This window comes from Ascidiella aspersa, chromosome 8 (genome assembly GCF_963924565.1).
Source record: "Ascidiella aspersa chromosome 8, kaAscAspe10.2, whole genome shotgun sequence".
NCBI lineage: Eukaryota > Metazoa > Chordata > Ascidiacea > Phlebobranchia > Ascidiidae > Ascidiella > Ascidiella aspersa.
This window is the reverse complement of record NC_139454.1, coordinates 12,737,079-12,755,999: the sequence shown is the minus strand read 5'-3', so window position 1 is coordinate 12,755,999 and position 18,921 is coordinate 12,737,079. Positions and strand designations below refer to the sequence as shown.

At 33.8% G+C, this 18,921-nt stretch overlaps 1 protein-coding gene across 1 annotated transcript; it reads left to right on the top strand.

Annotated features, from left to right (window-relative positions):
- Nucleotides 1-420: 420 nt before the first annotated feature.
- LOC146136198 (transcription factor E2F1-like) lies at nt 421-17,407 on the top strand. Its single transcript, XM_083395279.1, has 9 exons — nt 421-559; nt 6,102-6,228; nt 6,659-6,751; nt 8,663-8,826; nt 11,302-11,460; nt 12,684-12,843; nt 13,984-14,094; nt 15,152-15,311; nt 15,996-17,407. Exons 1-9 carry the CDS (start codon nt 462-464, stop codon nt 16,307-16,309), a joined length of 1,386 nt encoding a protein of 461 aa, XP_083251405.1. The 5' UTR covers nt 421-461; the 3' UTR covers nt 16,310-17,407.
- Nucleotides 17,408-18,921: the final 1,514 nt, after the last annotated feature.

Genomic DNA, 18,921 nt, shown 5'->3' with positions numbered 1-18,921 from the left:
TTATGTAGCTGTTTAAAATGTTTCCAAATGTTAATATTGATTTTGCAAAATATTGTTATTTAAGCCCCAAAAATAAATTCTCAGTGTATCTCACTGTTAGTTGAAAAAAGGGTTCGTTAACTGGGATGCAAGGTAATAAATGCAGACCGCTCTTAACAACACAATATATGACAAATATCTAAATGTTTTGTAAAACTCAACTCAACAAAACAAAGGAAACACTGGTTCCAAATAAACAACCTTGATTTACTTGCCTTTAAACTTGCCTAGAATCAGAATAAAACTGGTAAAAACAAATTCAGTGGTACTTATTCTTATAATATACATATTATTTGCACCTGTAATTTGTTAATGTGTTTTTTTTTCACTAATAGACAGTATATTTGAAACAATTGCTTTTATTCTTCCTTAGTATGCAATAAATTAAAACTGAAGTTTAGAATTAACTGGTTTTCTGTAACATGATGAGCAGTAATAAAAGAGTGTTTTCAACAACATCAGCTCGAGAGTTATTGACAAACAACCTTGCATCATTGTCTCCTGACATACCTGATGGAAGGTAAGTTTTTAGCACTATTTTGTATGTTTAAAACCAATTCATAGTTAAATCAACGGAATTTTATAACACTGGTCAACAAAATTTTACTTTGTTGAACGACAATGTAAGTATTTTATTTTAGATGTATTTTGCTGCGCTGATTTCTTTAGTTTTTCTTTGGCACATAACATTTTAAAGATATCGCCAAATATCAATTTTCAGAAAAAAAACGCATTAAAATCAATGCACAGCTATTATGCACAGCCCTTAAAATGTATGACATATACTTTTTTGTACACATGACTCTGGTCATCACGATAGAACTTATATCAGATGCTTTGAATTATTACAGAGTTCATAGCTTAGATTATGTCTTTTTTGTTGTTTCGTTACTAACTACACTAAGGTATTCTGGCAATAAGTTCCAGTAAAACTACTGAAAATGCATTTTTGAGTGAAATGCATAACCTATCTATATGTTAAGCTAAGCAGATCATCAAGTCTACCAGAAAATAATGCAATTTGCATTTTCTAAAGAGTAACAAATAGGGATGTTCAAAGTAGAATCCCAAGGTATTCTAGAATAATAGGTTTTGAATCTAGCTAAAAATACAAATCCAGAATAATCTAGAACAGTGTTCCCAACCTTTTTTACACTAGTGCCCCCTTGGGCTCAATATTATTTCATATCGCCCCCCCTCATCTTGCTTTACAGTAAAGTATTATATTAATCGTTGTCTAACATCATATTGTCTTCACTTTCGTTTCGATAAGCTGTCAGTTGTGTTTTAGGTTGTCTAACGTTCGTTATCACTATAGGAATTTATAGATACATTATTTCACCAGGTTATGTCATTACCAGGAAAATTCAACTTTCTGAATCAAGACTTTAAATCAGGGGTTGGCAACCTTTTCTAGTCGCGGGCCCAAATCAAACACTGAAAGGTCTCAAAATGTTAACCAGAATTCTGTTATTCAAATGTTAAGACAACTGTTAATCAGGCGGGCCTTGGATTTTTTTTATCCATACTACTAATTAAAAGTGTAATAAAGCTACTTTGAGAAAACGCGATAACCTTAATAGATTTTGAATTCCGGGCGCACCTGGCGAGCTTTTTGGGGGTATACCGGCATTTTTTTTTAATTTTCTGCTAGGTTTTATTACATTGCCGAAAAAAAAAATTGTTAAGAAATACATGTCTAATATTTTTTAATACGTTTTCCGTTTTTGCGCGACGCACTTGGCAGCCTTCCATGGTGCAATGGTAAAGAATCGCTAATCTAGTTGAAAAGGCAGCATCAAAACGTAAACAAACCGGACTTATGATGAACATTTGCGCGAAGTGCAAAAATTTTGGCCTGTACTAAGTTGAAATAGTGAAAAAGTACTTGAAATGGACTCGTGTCTTTTTGTCAAAGGGTCGGTGGGCCGTAGGTTAGGCAACCCCTGCTTTAAATATACAAACATTTTGCCGCGTATAAAACGGTGAAACGCAACAGCAACCAACACCTTTACAAAAAAAGCCAATTATTACGTAACAATGGTCGGGAAACTACTACAAGTTTACAGTACGGAAGTTGCCAATTAAGATAAAAGTTACCTACATTGTTGTTTGTTACTATTTTATGTTAACTTTTTATAAAATTTTGCCTTAAGTATATTTATGTAACGCCCCCTTATGTGCGTTCAGCGCCCCCAAATAAGAAAAAGACCCAAAACGCCCCCTTGTAACTCGCCAACGCCCACAAGGGGGCGGTACCGCCCACGTTGGGAACCTCTGATCTAGAATAACGAATCCTAGTATATTTTTATTAAATTATTTAACCTCGCTTTTCTTCAGAAAAAGGCTTAATCTTAATGTACTCTACTTGAAGCAATTGTGTAAACTGTAATACATGTCCAGGTTGTTGAAAACTTTATATTATGCCAAAGGCCAATATTATAGTATGTACAATGCAACACTGTCACTGCACAATGGACTCTTGAGCAATTCGGTCTTGTTTTTTAAAACATTGTTGGGTCTTAGTGCTTCTTTTTTGACTTGCATCATCTGTTATGCAGTCAAATAATGTACTGCAAAGAATACAAGGTTACTATTGACATAACAAATAATTGACAATTACACTGTGCATAACTGCATAACCTCGCCGAATATTGGCCTAAAGTTGACCTTAAGTAAACATATAGCGCATTTTGTTGACGGCCAGCACGTTTTACATTGTAATATTACTTTTGCAACTTAACGCATTTAGGGAAATTGCAAACTACGTACCTGGCATTACACGTTAGTCGCTAGCCCAATAACACTTGATTAACACTTAATTATAATTAGGCGGAGGTTATCGCGAGACGCAAAGTAATTGGTTGCCCCCAAAAACGCTGACACTGCACTGCAAGGTTGCATTTAAAGCAATGTTTCGCCGCAACGACAGGCCTTTATCGAAACTTGCCACTCGCGTATGAACAATTAGGCGCAACAATCAACGGTAAAACATAAAATTATATTGGTTCCAATTACCCGAAATAAACGGCAGAATTGGATTTGAATCCAAGGATTCAATATTCTACTTTGAACATCCCTAGTAACAAAACAGACAGTAAATTCTAGCCAAGCATATATTTTGAACATTTTACAATGTGCATTCTGAATTTTAGTAATATGTTGGCCCATCAAGATTCCTTTCATTTTGCTCAGCTGAGTATAGTAAACTGTTTATAGAGAAATGCTAAACATTTTAGAACTCCACTTTCTTTTCCTGGAGCAAGAAACTTTTTCTGAGGGGGGTAACGTTTGTGATATCAGCCATTAATGGTTCTCTTAAAGGCTAGTCAATGGGTATGCAATATTGCTAAACCCAATTACACAAGTGTTGCAATATAACTTCAATTTGTGATTTTAATTATGACAAACACCCTTCTTGTAACGTATTGTGCCTTTTTTACTGACACGCTTTTTAATTTACTCTCCAGTAGGGATGTTGAAATTTTATATCCTTTGAAGTCGTTTTATCGTGGAAAGTTACACTTATTTGTACGTAGCGACTAGCGAGTGGCAAGTTTGGATAAAGGCCTGTCGTTGTGGCGAAACAATTACTGTGTTGCTTTATATGTAGTCATGTGGTGCGGCGTCAGCGTTTTTTATGGGCAGCCAATTACTTGCTGATAAATTTTGTCTAATCTTTAAGTGTCCGTCAAATGCTGTTGGACGAGCTACTAATGTGTGCCAGTTGAAGAGATTTCGCTAACGCGAAAGCTGTGCTACGGGGTTACTCAAGGTCAACTTTTAGGCCAATATTCACCAAGGTTATGTAGCGTGTATTTGGCAAGTAACTCATTAATAAAATGAAAATCCAGCAATTCTCTTGACGAATGTAGTACGCTTGGCTTCATACAAAACAAAGTCCAAAAATACCTTGACATAGTCCAAGAACAAGCTTGGCAATGGCTAACTAAGTTAGTTTAATTTAAAATGATTGATTTGTTAAATTATTAGAAAAGTGCAGTTATTCATTGGATTTTGTTTAATGCTTGTAAGCAGGGGGGGCGCAAGGGTTAAGAGCCTATCAAAGGGGGCCACAAAGCATAAAAGGTTGAGAACCACTGGACTAGTCCTTTCGAAAGTACTGCTTTTGGTAGCACGGCTGTACAAAGCACATAAAGCAGCGCAGTTTCATGAATCCTACTAATTACATTCCTATTAGTTGATGTTATGACTGTAGCAAAAAGGTCCATCTACTGTACGTCCAAGTTTATTTTGTTATATCTTATTACTACACCATTTTCAAGCAAGTTGTTTCATTTTATTTCTAGTATAAGCAGTTCAGTATTTTCTTGTGAAACAGACACATATCTAGTAAGGCTGTTTAAACCTGTCTGGAAAACAAAATTGCTTTTGAACTTTTGTTTGGTTGTTAACTCAATTCACCAACATCTTCAACTTTATCAGGGAGAATTCAAGACTTCCATGAGAAGAAAGTAAAAAACTCATAAAGGCATTATGTTATACAGGTCTCCTTTCTAAATCCCATTTGGAGTATACAGTTTTACTCAAACGGTTTTAGTAAAAGCCTTTCACATTTACAAAGCCAACATAGCAGACCTTGTCAGCGGTGTATCTGGGGGTTTTGGGTTTCTTACTTCGGTGAATTTAGGCCATATTCGGACAGCAAGGGTGTATTCGACAAATTCACTAACCTCTCCCAGTTTGAGTTTCAGCTATTTTAATTCCGATAAGTTTTCCATGACTTAATTTCAGTTTGTATGTGCCTTTCTTCCACTTTAGCTTAAACATTTCTCCACTTTTCTTTAATTTCAGCCTCTTCACTTCTCTGCTTGGCTTTAGCCTTCCTTTTCAGACAGCATAATTTTCTTTTGAACGCCTGATGTTGATTGGTGCACTTCGCCTCATTGGCTTCACGCATTTGCTTGCCAACTTTAGCAATCCTTTTTATCCTGTTTTCTTGCTTAACCATCAGATAAAACTAGGTCGAAAGCCAACACTGTTCCATAGTATATTTCCAAGGGTATATTATGTTTATCCCACAGATGATTTCCTGGCTACCTGGAGTTGTGAGACCATTTCTTGTTTTATTACGCAAATTGTGAAATTTTCCTAAAAAAAACCTTAGTAAGTGTCAAACATGAGCTACAATAGAAGTTAATCCATTTGTCCATTCAAGCATGTGAATGAACGCATAGGTTTGCCTTATCAATTAAGTGTAAGGTTTTCAAGACTTCTTCAATAGACAAATAAACACTTTTGTGGAAAAAAATTATTGTTTCGTTATGTGCATGACACTCAAAAACAGTTAGACAAAAAATCAAAAAGGTATCCCTTACTGTGAAATAAATATAGTAAACATTTGAGCATTTAATGTTTAAAACTACCATAAATAAGATTGAAACAACTAAAGTAAGAAAAAGCTCGATTTTTAGGGGAGGGGGAAACAATTATTGTATTGCCCATAAAAGCAATTTATACACCCAGCAATAGATTTAATAAAAACTTAAACTCTCACTAAAATAATGATTTATTCCAACTTAGCTCAAATAAAACTAATTTGGGCACTTATTTGGTCAAACGTAGCTTAAATGAAACTAGTTTGGGCACCTTTTTGGTCGTTCGTAGCTTGAATAAAATTGATATGGCACTTTTTTGGCCATAGAACAGTGGAATAAAATTATTTGGGGCTCTTGTTTGTCTGTATGTAGCTTTAGTCATACATAACTCCAATAAAACTAATTGAGCATTTTTTGTATGTAGCCTGATAAATCTAATTTGTGAGTTATTTTAAACTGGTGAAGTTAACAATGTATCATATTTATTATTCCTTGCAACATACTGGTCGAAATTGCTATTTTGTGTTGTATTTTGGTTAAATAGAAGTGTTGAATATGACAAGTTAAATGTGTCTGACTCGTCATCTAAAATCAACATATCACCAGGCATTTTGTGATTTTACAAGAAAACATAAGCACCCCTGTAAGAAATCCGTTATTTTGCTCTAGTGAATTTTACCGGAAATAAATATTTGCAGAACAAGACAATATTTTTTTATTCAGTTTTATTCCCAACGAGTTGACATTTGCACCTAGTGAAGCGGAAGGCATGCAGTGGTTAACTGGACATCATGAAATCGTTGGACTCAATGATATTTCCACTAACAATTCTCTAAAGAATGCTAGCCAGGTATTTATGACATTTTCTTAAGTCTAATTGTGTTAAAATGGAACGAAACTCTGTGCTGTGAATTCTTAATGCTTGCTTAGTAATATTGTGATAATTATGGGATAGGGTTAATCTTTGGGTGGGTGGGTGTGTAACAGGCAACATTTGCTTGTAGACCAAACAAACAATTAGAGCTATTACTGTTGTGTTCTCGGATTTACTGAGTGCGTTTAGTTCGAGTAGGGACAAGTTAGAGCGATCATGTTTTACAGTAGCGCCATGATTACAATTTTAAGATCAATGGTGGGATAACACGTAATCAGTAAAGCGTAAAGTAAGTGGCAACACAACAAGTAATAACAATACACAACCCTTACCAAAAACTTTTGTTTTAAAAAGATCTTGCAGGCAGCATGAATTGGTAACTATTAATATTGTGGTTAATATTTAGCAAGCAAAAAGAAAGCTAGAAATGGATGCAGATTCTCTCATGAATATGATGAATAGTGACGATGGAAGCTCATTCTTACAACCTTCATTCAGTGTATGCCTATTTCTTTAACAGTATATTATTCAACAATTGTTATGTATATTATTTTTTTATATGTAATTTTCCATAAATGATTGATACAAAAATATGTCTTTTTGTTTCTCAAGATAATTCATAGAGTTTGATTAACAAATAATACTGTGTGACTTGATGTTTCACAATTTGCAATTAATCAAGCTGACTCATGTTCACATTTTTATATCACCTTTGTTTCTGATTTGCTAAAAAACATTTTGTTTTATTATTACGCTAGACCAGGCCTGCACAAATCAAAAGCGTACAAGGGCTGCTAGACGCAAAACAATTTGCAGAAAAAATTTCCCATCACTGAACTTAATATAACCATTGTAACAGGTATATGATGTTCTCTTAAAAAAAATGCTTTTTATTTCAATTAAAAAAAAAATGCTTTTTATTTCAATTTTATTAAAGGTGACAAAACCTTTAATATTAACTGATGTATAATGGGACGCCAGCAACAAGATTAAAGTAAGAAGTAAGAACAATATCAATGTTGTTTTGCCACCAGATCGTTTGCAGGGTTATGGAAGTTACTGACAAAGTTAAGGTGTGGGGTTAAATAAAGGTTGTATAGAGGCCCCATTTTGAAGTGTGTTTTATTTTAACGTTGATGTTGTTCTAAATTTGGTCTTGAAGTTGGGAGTCCCTTTCAAGATATGTAACTATGAAGCCAATGTAATAAAAAAGTGCAAGCAATTTAAGAGAAATACACCCAATTTTTTGGCCTCCCTAAGGTAGCCAGGTGCACCATCACGTGTAGGTTCACCCTGAAGTAAAAAATGGTAAGAAACACTGCCCTGTGAAGTGTGCATTTGAAATTATGTTACAAAACTGTACCAGTTGAATATGATTTAACAATCACATTTCTTAATTGTGATTCCCCTTGACATGTGCAACCATTAAGATCTGGAGAAGTTAGTTATATCAGGGCCCATACATTGTAAGTACTTATAATATATGGTATATAGACACTGGCTATATATTGCCAAAATAGAAAACTAGTGTTGCAAAGGTGATCATCCTGACTAGTCAATTAAATGTCCCATTTTTTTTCAGCCGCTAAGGTTTTTCTCAAACATCATATCGGTATAAGATTGTTGTGATTGGCATGTTTGTTGTTTTATAAAGAGTGATACATCATGGGCGTTTTAATTTTCTTCATTTTTAATATAATTGTGTCACTATAATGTGTTTTGGTCTTGCATTGGGTTAATTGTTAGCACATTAGCTAGTTCAGTAAGAACTTAACAAACAATTTGGAATGGTATCCATGAAAATTTTTCTTTCCTCCACACAAAACTACTTTTCCGCCTCTGGCTCACTAATGATGGTTAAAATGTACATTAAACTAAACTGTGTCTTTCCAAACCATTGTAACAGCCAAACATTTTTCTGGTATTTTTTTCATTGAAATTTGTTGTAATGTCAAATAAATGACTCATATTGCAACATTACATCACAGTCAGTAAAACTGGTTAATATTGTGAATAGAAACAATTACTTTTTTGAAATAGGATTTTCAAAACCCATCATGGTGATTAAAACAAGATCTGTTGTCTGTGTTTCGCTATTTTGCAATATCCTATTCGACTAGGTAATGTTATAAACATCTTACGATCATTATATATGCTTCAGTATGCAGTGTGCCATTTTTATGCTGGTTCGACACTTGTGCCATTTTGAGTTGTGCAAGCCTGGCTTAATGATATGTTACATAGCTCAAGCCACGAAATTAAATTTATTTCTAATTTCTGATGCAGATAAGTACTAATGTTCTCACGCAGAGCATGTGTTGGCGTCCTATTTAATTTTTTATCAAAAAATGTGCCTATTAATTATGTCATTATTTCTTGCAATAAGCATAACATCCCTGATTTTTTTAAGTCTCCATTGAAGTCGAGAGGGAAAAGTTTGGTTGATCGAAGACCATTGTCTTTAAATATGTTGTCAAAAAAGAGAAGTAGAACAAACTCTACTTCAAGCAATACACAGAGATCTCCAGGCGAGAAATCTAGATACGACACATCACTTGGTCTGCTCACCAAACGGTATTTTTTTGATAATTTTGTAAACAAACCAATTTTTATGTAACTCTTACCACAGCACCTAAAACCGTTTGATTGGCTGGAGTCCACACCATCACTATTTTGCAGGATTATGTAATATAATAAGTATCCGGTATGTCTTTCACATAAGTAGGAAAAAGGTTCCCAAATGAGTTACATTTGAACTGCATGCGAATAAAATAAAAGGTTCCAGATTGGCTTTTTGGGCGCCAATTTCTACAAATCTTGCTTTTTTAACAGGGTTGGCAGAAAAATTTGAAAATTCATTTGGCATTTTGATTTGTTATTTTTTTTTTGTATGTGCTTGTTAAAACTAATTAAAAGGCATACCTTTGTTTTATTATCTATAGGGGGCCCTAGATTGCCTAATTATCAAAATAATAAATCGTCACACATTACAGAACATTTAGTAATCAATATTATTCTCATAATTTAATCATATTAGCCTTTAGGCTGCAGTCTTTCTCAACACATGGGTCTGCGACCTGTTGGATTTGGTTGGTGCGCCAACTGCATATTTTTATTTCATTTGAAATTGGTTGTAATACCAAAGAAATGGCTTATTAAAGTTTGAACTTATCCACTAATGTCATATTTTTGTTCGCTTCAACAGTTCAACAGTTTAGTAAAGCGGTCTGTTCTCCCAAAGTTCTTTAGTACTTTTGGGTGGAAACTTAAAAAGGTTAAGAAACACAGTTTTAGGGTGAGCTTGTTAAAACTGAAGTATTTTTCATTATATTTTCCTAGTTTAAGTTAGATTGCATATAAACTTCTACAAAAAAACAACTACAAAAAAAGTATTAAATTTTTATCCTAATAATTGCTAGAGTAAATGAGCTTTGCCAAAGATAAAAATTTACATTTTGGTAGGTATATTGTGAAGGTGTCTTTGTTTTTTGTTGGCACACTAGTTCTAAAGCACACTAGTTCTGAACCTTAAAGTGTTATTTATTAGCATACAATTCAACTCATAGTATTATTTTTTTTTTTAAATATATTTAATTAGTGTTTGATTTTTCCAGCTCTTTTCTTGCATGGTTAGACTTTTTATCAAAATTTTGATCTGACAACCCTGCTGACAACGAAAAAGTTACCAATTAAGTTTTATTTAAGGTACTGACAACCGGAAAAGTGACCTAATTAGATTTATTCCAGCTACGTACAACCAAAAAGGTGCCTAATTAAGTTTTATTTGTACAAACAAAAAAGCTCCCAAGTTAGTTTTATGTAATCCAAGTGCTCAAATTAGTGTTTTAGAGCTTGCATGCAAACATAAAAGTGTCCAAATTAATTTATTCAAACCACATGCCAATAAATAGTGCCCAAACTGCTTTTATTTAAAATACAAGTAAACAAAAATTGCATAACTTGGTTTTATTTGACCTTTGTGTGAGCAAAAAGTACCCAAGTTAGTTTTGATTGAGCTACATACAAACGAAAAATGTGTATTTATATTTTTCTAGGACAAATACCCAGCATTCCCCAGGTTAAATAGAGTGCTTTTCTGTCAGATATAAATATGTAGCTAAATACGAACATAAGTTTTATTCAAACTACGCATGAATCAAAAAATGCGAATAGGATATTTTGAGAACTATGCCAAAATTTTGCTTGCTTTAACACGCTGTAAGAAGCCATTACGCTTGGGTCTAAATAACTATTAAATTATTCTCTAGGTAGGTTTGTTGTACTGTCAGTGTAAGTTCCTGATGTCTTACCAAAATATGTTAGGGATTAGGAATAAGTACGTAACCCATTTAAAAGCTGAAATTACTTACTGTTAAAACCACTGCAATAAACGTATGGTTTTGCGAACTCTGTCAAAATTTTGTGTGTTTAAACATAGTTTAGGAATCTGAGCTTTAACCTGCGGCCCTTATAAGAATAAAAAATCGTTTTCAACATTAGGCGGCTACACCACGCTACAGTTGACTAATTGTGCCACACAAACTACCAAGTGAAATCGCGTCTAAAGTGAGCGCAATACTCACATAGAAAGAGAGTCTGTTTTTTTTTTCTGGGAGAAAATGATTTTCTTTTTTTGAAAAAGTGCTTATGACGGCGCTTCATCTCTCTCTTGGATATAGCATCCCACCTCCTACATACATGTCATTTTCCTTTGACACTTTGCACACTAATTTCATCCTGTGCACAATTTTGGACACTTGTCCACATGGTAAAAATTTAATGGTGAAAATCCTAAATATTTGATTTCAATTATATTTAATGTGTTTCTTATTATACTGTTACTTAACTTTGGGGGGGGGGGGTTGTTGTTCACTCCTAGGGAAACACTTTATTTCATTTTCACTGAACCTAGCAATGTCTGTTGTTCACTGTTGATATAATTATATTGGTTGCAGCTGAATATCTGTAAAATATTTAGAACTTGTAAATTTGCTTTTAAAAAACATTTTAGGCAACTTATGCTCTGAATGTTTGTATGTTGTGTTATAGATTTATAGACCTCATACACAGTTCTGCTGATGGCGTACTTGACCTTAATTGGGCCGCTGATGTTCTAAGAGTGCAGAAAAGAAGAATCTACGATATTACAAATGTCCTGGAAGGAGTAAAGCTAATTGAAAAACGATCAAAGAATAATGTGCAATGGCTGTAAGTACTTCGTTAAACAATAAATTTTTAGAAAATTGGTAAATTGTATATTATATTTTAGTTACGTTTTACGTTCGAGTACCCATCTGATTTGTTCAGTTTTACAAAATATTACCACCTGAATTGACTCATTAATTGAACTCCCCTGTTTTCCGCCTGACGTTAATAAGTAATGACGTCATAAATTAGTGACGGGTAAGACGTCATAAAATAGTGATTTTAATGACGTCGTAAAAATAGGAAAAAAACTAATTAGCCAATTAACGTCCAGCAAAAGCGAACCATAAGAAAAACACAAAGCAAACAGTGCGTCGTCGACACTCTTACAATGTGTTCTATCGTTAATTAGGTTAAAAACTAAACCGAGACAGTAAAATATGTGTGATTTTAGTAAAATCATAATTCGACTTTTAGCAGCGCAGTTTTACTAAGTTTCATGTACGGGACTACGCTAAATCACCAGCACGTATTTCGCCACCTGCAATACTAAACGAAGCTTTTTTTTCTTGGGTGTTATTAATATTATTATGCCACGATTAGCGCAACATCTGCGCGGACTGTGTGCCAAACCTACGCTAAGTGCCACGTGCAATACTAAACGAAGATCGTTTTTGCCGGCTGTTATTATGCCACGATTAGCGCAACTTCTGCGCGGACTGTGTGCAAAGTCAGCTAAAATACAAGCTGCGTTGGAGGAAAAATAAATTGCGTCAATTGCACACTAAACATGTGGTTTTAGAGTATGCTTATAGAGAATAATTTTGCGGTAACTATTACATAAAAATGGTGACTTTAAAACGCACACGACAGTCTAATTAGACCTTCTTTAGGAAAATCTGCTTAGTTAAAAAATACCATTGCATCGGATATTTGCGAAGATAGCGAACAGCAAGGATCATATCTGCCTAACTCGACGTTTTGAACCCTTAAACCCCTCGAATGTCACTGCCTATAGCTTTGATATGGTATATACTTGGGGAACTGTATACCTGGTTGAATAGTACTGAGCTATCTTAATAATATAAACTATTTAGGAATGATTGTGAGTGTAGTAAAAATGTTTTGCACTAAATTTTCGTACGGCAAAGTATTAGTTGTGCTAATCACACTAATTACTTAGATTAGGGATTTATTTATTTTTTCTTGAAGTATGCATTTCTCTCTTGTTTGTGTATCAAGCATTTTAGTAATATGTTTAAGTTTTGCAACATATTTTCTTCTAGAGCTTCTAAAACATCAAGCAACTCTCATGAAATCGACAGACAAACATCTAAATTCAAACAAGAACTTGAAATGTTAAATGTAAAGGAAGATGAGTTGGATGCCTTAATACGTCAGCGTCAAATTGAGCTTGAACGACTTTCTGAATCAAATTCGAAATATCCTTTTTTTAAAGATTAATTAAGTAAATCTATTCCAATTTTAAAGTTAATTTAATTATGTTACAAAATGTATGGAAAGAATTGTGTGTTACCATTAGATTATTAGAGTATCAAATGCAGGTGTACAAACGTTTTTTAATCAAGCATCAATCTATTTGCATGTAAAGATAGTAAGCATATTTATACATTTATGGCATGCTTTTAATATACAATACCCAAAATATTCCCACTTTTCTCAAACTTCTATACAGGAACTTACTATATTACAACTGCGAACATTTTTTTTATTACAATGTTGTCATGAATATTGATTTTAAATGAAACTTTTTCTGTTTATTATTCTTTGTAGCTTTTTTAAGTTATTGAAAGCTATTTTTTATCATACTTTTTTAATTTTTTGGCTCGTCTTTATTTTACATAACAGAAAAGCAGCCATTAATAGTTGTCACGTCACAGGTTTTTAACTTGTACCAGATGGCAAATAAATCATTTAAATACTTTTCATGGTATATTTTACATTTTTTTAAACTATATTTTGAATTTTAAATGACCGAATTCCTGATAAAAACTCTTGTTGAGTTAATACCACTGTTTATTCAGATGCCTAATACAAGTATGGAATTGTGATATAAAATATCATGGTTGCAGTAGGTTGTAGTATAGGTACATGCCAATCCCTGATGGGGTAGGTGCCGTTTAAATTCCAATTCATTTCAACCATTTGGCCATATTAAGCTATCCATTTGTGCGTTTAAACATAGAAAGATATTTTGTTAGGTTTTAATGTAATAAATCAAGTAAATGCTTTAAATTATGTGGAGGAGAATATAAAATTGATGTCTTACTTTTATCTATTATATTTATTTATTTTACGATCATGGCTAAACTAGTGGTAGTTGAAAGGATTGTAATATTTTTCAACAGAGAATCATTGGTATGAATATTTAATTATATTATATTCCCCACTAACAGAATGCAAATGTGTGTATATTGTTGTCGAGTAATTATGAGTACAGCTTTCTACACTAAACAAAACTGCTTTTACAGTGTTACCTCATGCATTTTTCACCTGTTTTTAAGCATATAATTTGTGCAAATTTCTTGCTGTTTTCCTTAATGTAACCATCTGTTTAAAACATATTCATATGTAACCTACCAAGATCTTCGCAGCATCAAAAGTTTTAAAGATCAAATTGTAATTTGTATAAAAGCACCCCAAGACACCAAACTGGAAGTCCCAGATCCTGGCGAGGTAGTTACTTATCTAATATTTTGATGTTTGAATAACACATTGGTTAAAACATGTGGCAAAGTGAGCACAAGAACATCGTTCTGAAAAGCTTTTTTTCAAATTGAATTAATTGTATGTACAATATTGCAACGAAATCTCACAGAAAACCATTACCACTTTATCAAATTACGATTATATAGCCAAATTAATAACAATTAAAAAAGACAACTAGCTTTTCTTTTTAATTCATACTGGCCGTATTATGTGTTAGCCATAGAAGCCTTTAATATAAATTTTCGCTTTGCACAAATATTTTGGTCTATGTATTATTAATACAACATCGATAGAATAACCTCATTTTATTAATGCCTTTTTTATTTTTTTCACGAACCTATAAAACATTTGCGACTTCCCGGTTTTGCTTTTTTGCCAAACTCGTTACCAACGAAACGATGTACCTGAATGGTGAAAGGTAGATTTGTAAAGACCGCTAGTGAGTTTTATTCATGGCATCCTCACGCGCGAACTGGCAAAATGAGTAACGTGAAAAATGCGGCAAACTCTCAAAATATCGGATCGAGCTTATTGCCTCTGGAAATTCTTTGTAGTTTTTACAATAATATAATTGAAAGGAACAAAAGCAGAGATAATGTGCTTGCGGACTCACCTGGAACCTTACTCGAAATCAATAAGTCCGGTTTCAGAAAAACTGCGCTATATGGAGAAACGGCTATAATGTTCTGTGTATAGTGCGGATAATAAAATATTTTGTTTTTTAACAGCAAAGTTAAGACTTGACCTTTTTGTTCCAAAGGTTTTCAAGACAAATATTAGTTTGCGCTAGTTACCGTTATTTTAGGCAGTACTACGCCTCATTACAACAAAAGCGACATATCCACCGGGAAAATGTAAATATTTTTTAGTTTTATCTATATTTTCTATATGATAGGTAAATTTCTGTAATAATAGTAGCTCATCTATTATTATTATTGCGTACGCTTTTGTTTTTTTACAAACAGGTATATCATATTTTATTTTTTACAAGTTACATGATGGTAGTAACATTTTTATTTTTTAGAAAATCCAAATGCTTCTGAAAAGCACGAAAGGAGAAATTGACGTTTTTCTGTGTCCTGATCCTGATGACCTGCTTTCTCCTTCCAAAAGTTCCCCGCCACTGTCTACCGCCGATGACAGTTGTTCTTCAGACTCGAACTTTGATAGTTCACCTTTAAATGGTTTGCAAATTTCGTTTTCGTGTTAACACCTTGAACTTAATGATTAAAAATGTCGGGATTTGAAAGTAATTAATCCAAACGTCGGGGAATTTAATTTTCCTTAGATCACTATAACTGCTATATGTTTTCAATCATATCGCTTACCCCTTTAAATTAAATGCTTTGTTGTTTGCAATTCCACAATTGTTCAAACAAAACCTATTTTTTCTGCGTAGGTATGCAATACATTTAAAAAATACCGTCTAACACCGTGGTCGGCAAACGCCGGTCCGCAAGGAGTTGGTTACCGGTAGCAAAATATCCTTATTTTAAGAAGGTGGTAAGAATATAGGAATTGGTAATTATGTTATACCAGTGTAATTTAAGAAAAATACGTAAAGGCCTAAAAGTTTTTTTGAAATGAGCCGCGGGCTTGGTTAAACTAAATTGTTTGGCTGGCCGGATGCCGCTCGCGGGTTTCAGTAAGTTCAATAATTCTTAGATGGGAGCATCTCTTTGCGGCAAAACAAGCATAAAGTTCGCATTGAAAGTTGTAATAAATTTCCTTTCCTGAACATTTGTTGATTTTCAAGGCCGGTCCGCGACAAAATTTTGATTTTAAACCGGTCCGCAGTGCAAAAAGGGTTGCCGGCCCCTGGTCTAACATACCGAATGGATTTACCTTATTGTTATATTCTTATGCAGGAATATTAGAAAACAAGCCAATTTCTTCATCGCCAAGAGGCAGATCAACCTTTGCTTCGCCATTTATGGAGGATCAGGAAATATCTCCTGCATTGGAAGCCTCCAGACCCCTACTTCTCCAAACTGAAGATCAACTAGGATCAAACGATGCAGACTCTGCATTTATTGACGAAGACTCTGTTTCGTTTATTCCACTTTCACCTTCAATGAATCCAGATGATTATCTTTTTACGTTGGACGAGAGCGAAGGAATTGCAGAATTGTTTGACATCAATTCTACTTCACTTGCTGACTCTGGTATTGGAAAAAGCTAAATGTAATGAGAATAGCGTTTTCTCATAAAACCTAATTGTGCGTTATCGGTAGTAGCTCAGTAATTACTTTTTATCGTGCAAATACTTGGTCATAAATGTCTGCTAAAACAAAAAAAAGTATATGTTATCTTGCTAAGCGTGTTACAACGTTTTGCAATGTCAAGTTAAATAAATTAGTAACCCTATACAAACTTTGTATGACCTTTTTCTAAAATATGTTGTCAGTTTATTACATATTATTTGATATTCGTTTTCTATCCGAATTATTATTGTTAAGGTCTTGTTTGACCGTCGTTTTTATACCAAACTATATTCTTGTTTAATGGCTATACAGATCACTATATTTGGCTAGTGACTTCTTTTTTTTCTGATAAGCATTCAATATATGGTTGCCGTCGTATATTTGTGAACACTGGAAAACTGAAAGACACATAACTTGACAATTGCTTGACACTGCTTTTGACTTTTTGTACTGGTTTACTGCCATATGTGTTTTGCTCATTTTAGTCTAGAGATTCATCAGCTAAAAAAATGGTGTGTAGGCCCCTGACTCACAATAGTGTTTAATTGTATTCTGTTAAAAATCACTTAAAAAAACGGTGTTTTTATAGAGCCAAGTGATTAAGTCCTGTTGAGTAAGTTTAAAATAAGATTTAATCGTTATTTGGAGAACCTATGCACACACGTTTAGAGCTTATTCAATGCGATGGAACACATTAGTTACAATATTCGCACTGCGACTTCAGCTTTTTTAGGATTATGCCTATTTTTGATGTCAATCCGTGATAATGAAATAAGTCTTATGATTATTATTACAGTTGTTAAATTGTTTCTTTTTTGTTTAAAGTTGCATTTGACGTTTTTTCCGTTGTTTTTTACGTGCGTATTAGTTTCCGTCTTTACACGGACTTTGAACAGACAAACGGCGTATTTTTTGCCTCTCGTGTTAATGTCTAAATTAAAGGTTTAGCCTAAACTTCCTGCATTTGTGGTTTGTCAAGAAAAAACAAATACACGTTTTTGATTGAATGGTAAAATCTTATTTTTTTAGGATTAAAGATATAGTTTTTATGAAAATATTATTTAACGAAGTTTATTTTCAATATTTAGGGAGTAGCATTTATGTTTAAAATTGTGACAATTATGTTTGTGAGTTGTTTTCCAGCTTGCCTGATGTAAGTGTTACCATATTTGTTTGGTTTAAAGTCTGGACGCATCTTGAGAGTCGCTTAATGCTTTGTGGTCATTTAAGTATGACGCCACAAAAAACTTCATAGCATGACGTCACAAAACATATAACTTCAAAAGGCCTGTTGTTGCCAGTCAAATTCTTGTGTTAATATCCAATAAAAATAGGTAACAAGGTATTCCGATTGTATGCGAGAAATTAGTAGGTCAAACAATAATAATTAAAAAACAGTTCCTCTGGTAATTGTAATTTTTAACCAACATTGCGGCAACCTATTTAAATCGCGTTCTTCAGGGTAATGACACCGAACGCTCGGTGTACAATGTGTAGAAAAAACAATTAGGGATAACTTATATCCTCTAGTCCGGTGATTGTCAACCTTATCATTGTATTTAACTGTTTTCACTTGTTTTCGTCAAAACACGTACAGCCATTAGATGCATTTGCATTCTAAAAGTGTAGCAAATTAGTCCTCTTAATTTAAATTAACTTAGTTAGTCAGTGCAAAGCGTGTTGGACTTCGTCAAGGATTTTTTGTTCTGTAATAAGCCAAGCAAATGTCACTACATTCGTCGAGATAATTTCTCAATTTCGTTTTATTTATGTGTTACTATTACTGACAAACACGCTGTGCATAACCTCGCTGAATAATTGCCTAAAGTTAACCTTGAGTAACCCTGTAGCGTACTTCATGCGTTATACAACAGAATGTTTCTTTATTTAACACCCTTTAATGAAATCTCTGCACCTGGCATTACACATTATAGCTGCTCGCCTAACAGCATTTGACAGACGCATGATGATTCGGCGAAGGTGGTCGGCAAGTAATTAGCCGCCAAAAGAAACGCTGTATATCAGGGGTTCTTAACCTTTTTGTATGTTTTACCCTTTTAATAAAGATGAGTATCAGATTTAGGCCTACCCCCAATATATAAAGTGGTGCTCATTTATTAAAAAAACGAAAGAAACAAATGACATCAGTTATATCCAATGCGATGGCTGCCCGCTTTTTGGCAACGACAAATGAAGTAACTAGGAGATAAGAATGTTGCCAATAAACTAAAAAATATCAATTAGCCAAGCATAACATTGCCGACATTAGACGATAAAGAATCAATAGGCTATACTGTGCTAGCTTCGAATAAGCAGTTAATCTGAACTAGGAAAGTAGGCTACCAATACCTACTGCTGGCACCATTATTCCGCCCCGTCAACTGATGTGGATATTTTGATCGATAGCTCATTTACCCCCCTAAAACGAGAACATTTATCCCTGAGGTAAATTTACCAAAGGTTAAGAAAGACTGCTGTATGTAAAGCAGCATAGCCTAATTGTTTTGCCACAGCAACAGGTCTTTATCTAAACTTGACACTCGCGTTCGTACGATTAGGCGTAAGTTTCCGCGAAAAGACTATCTAATAT

Bases quoted from the DNA above. Each gene is read 5' to 3' on its own strand.
- LOC146136198 (XM_083395279.1), top strand. From the start codon at position 462: ATGATGAGCAGTAATAAAAGAGTGTTTTCAACAACATCAGCTCGAGAG. The intron at 6,229-6,658 runs GTATTTATGACA...GTTAATATTTAG, and splicing joins CTCTAAAGAATGCTAGCCAG to CAAGCAAAAAGAAAGCTAGA. The intron at 8,827-11,301 runs GTATTTTTTTGA...GTTGTGTTATAG, and splicing joins CTTGGTCTGCTCACCAAACG to ATTTATAGACCTCATACACA.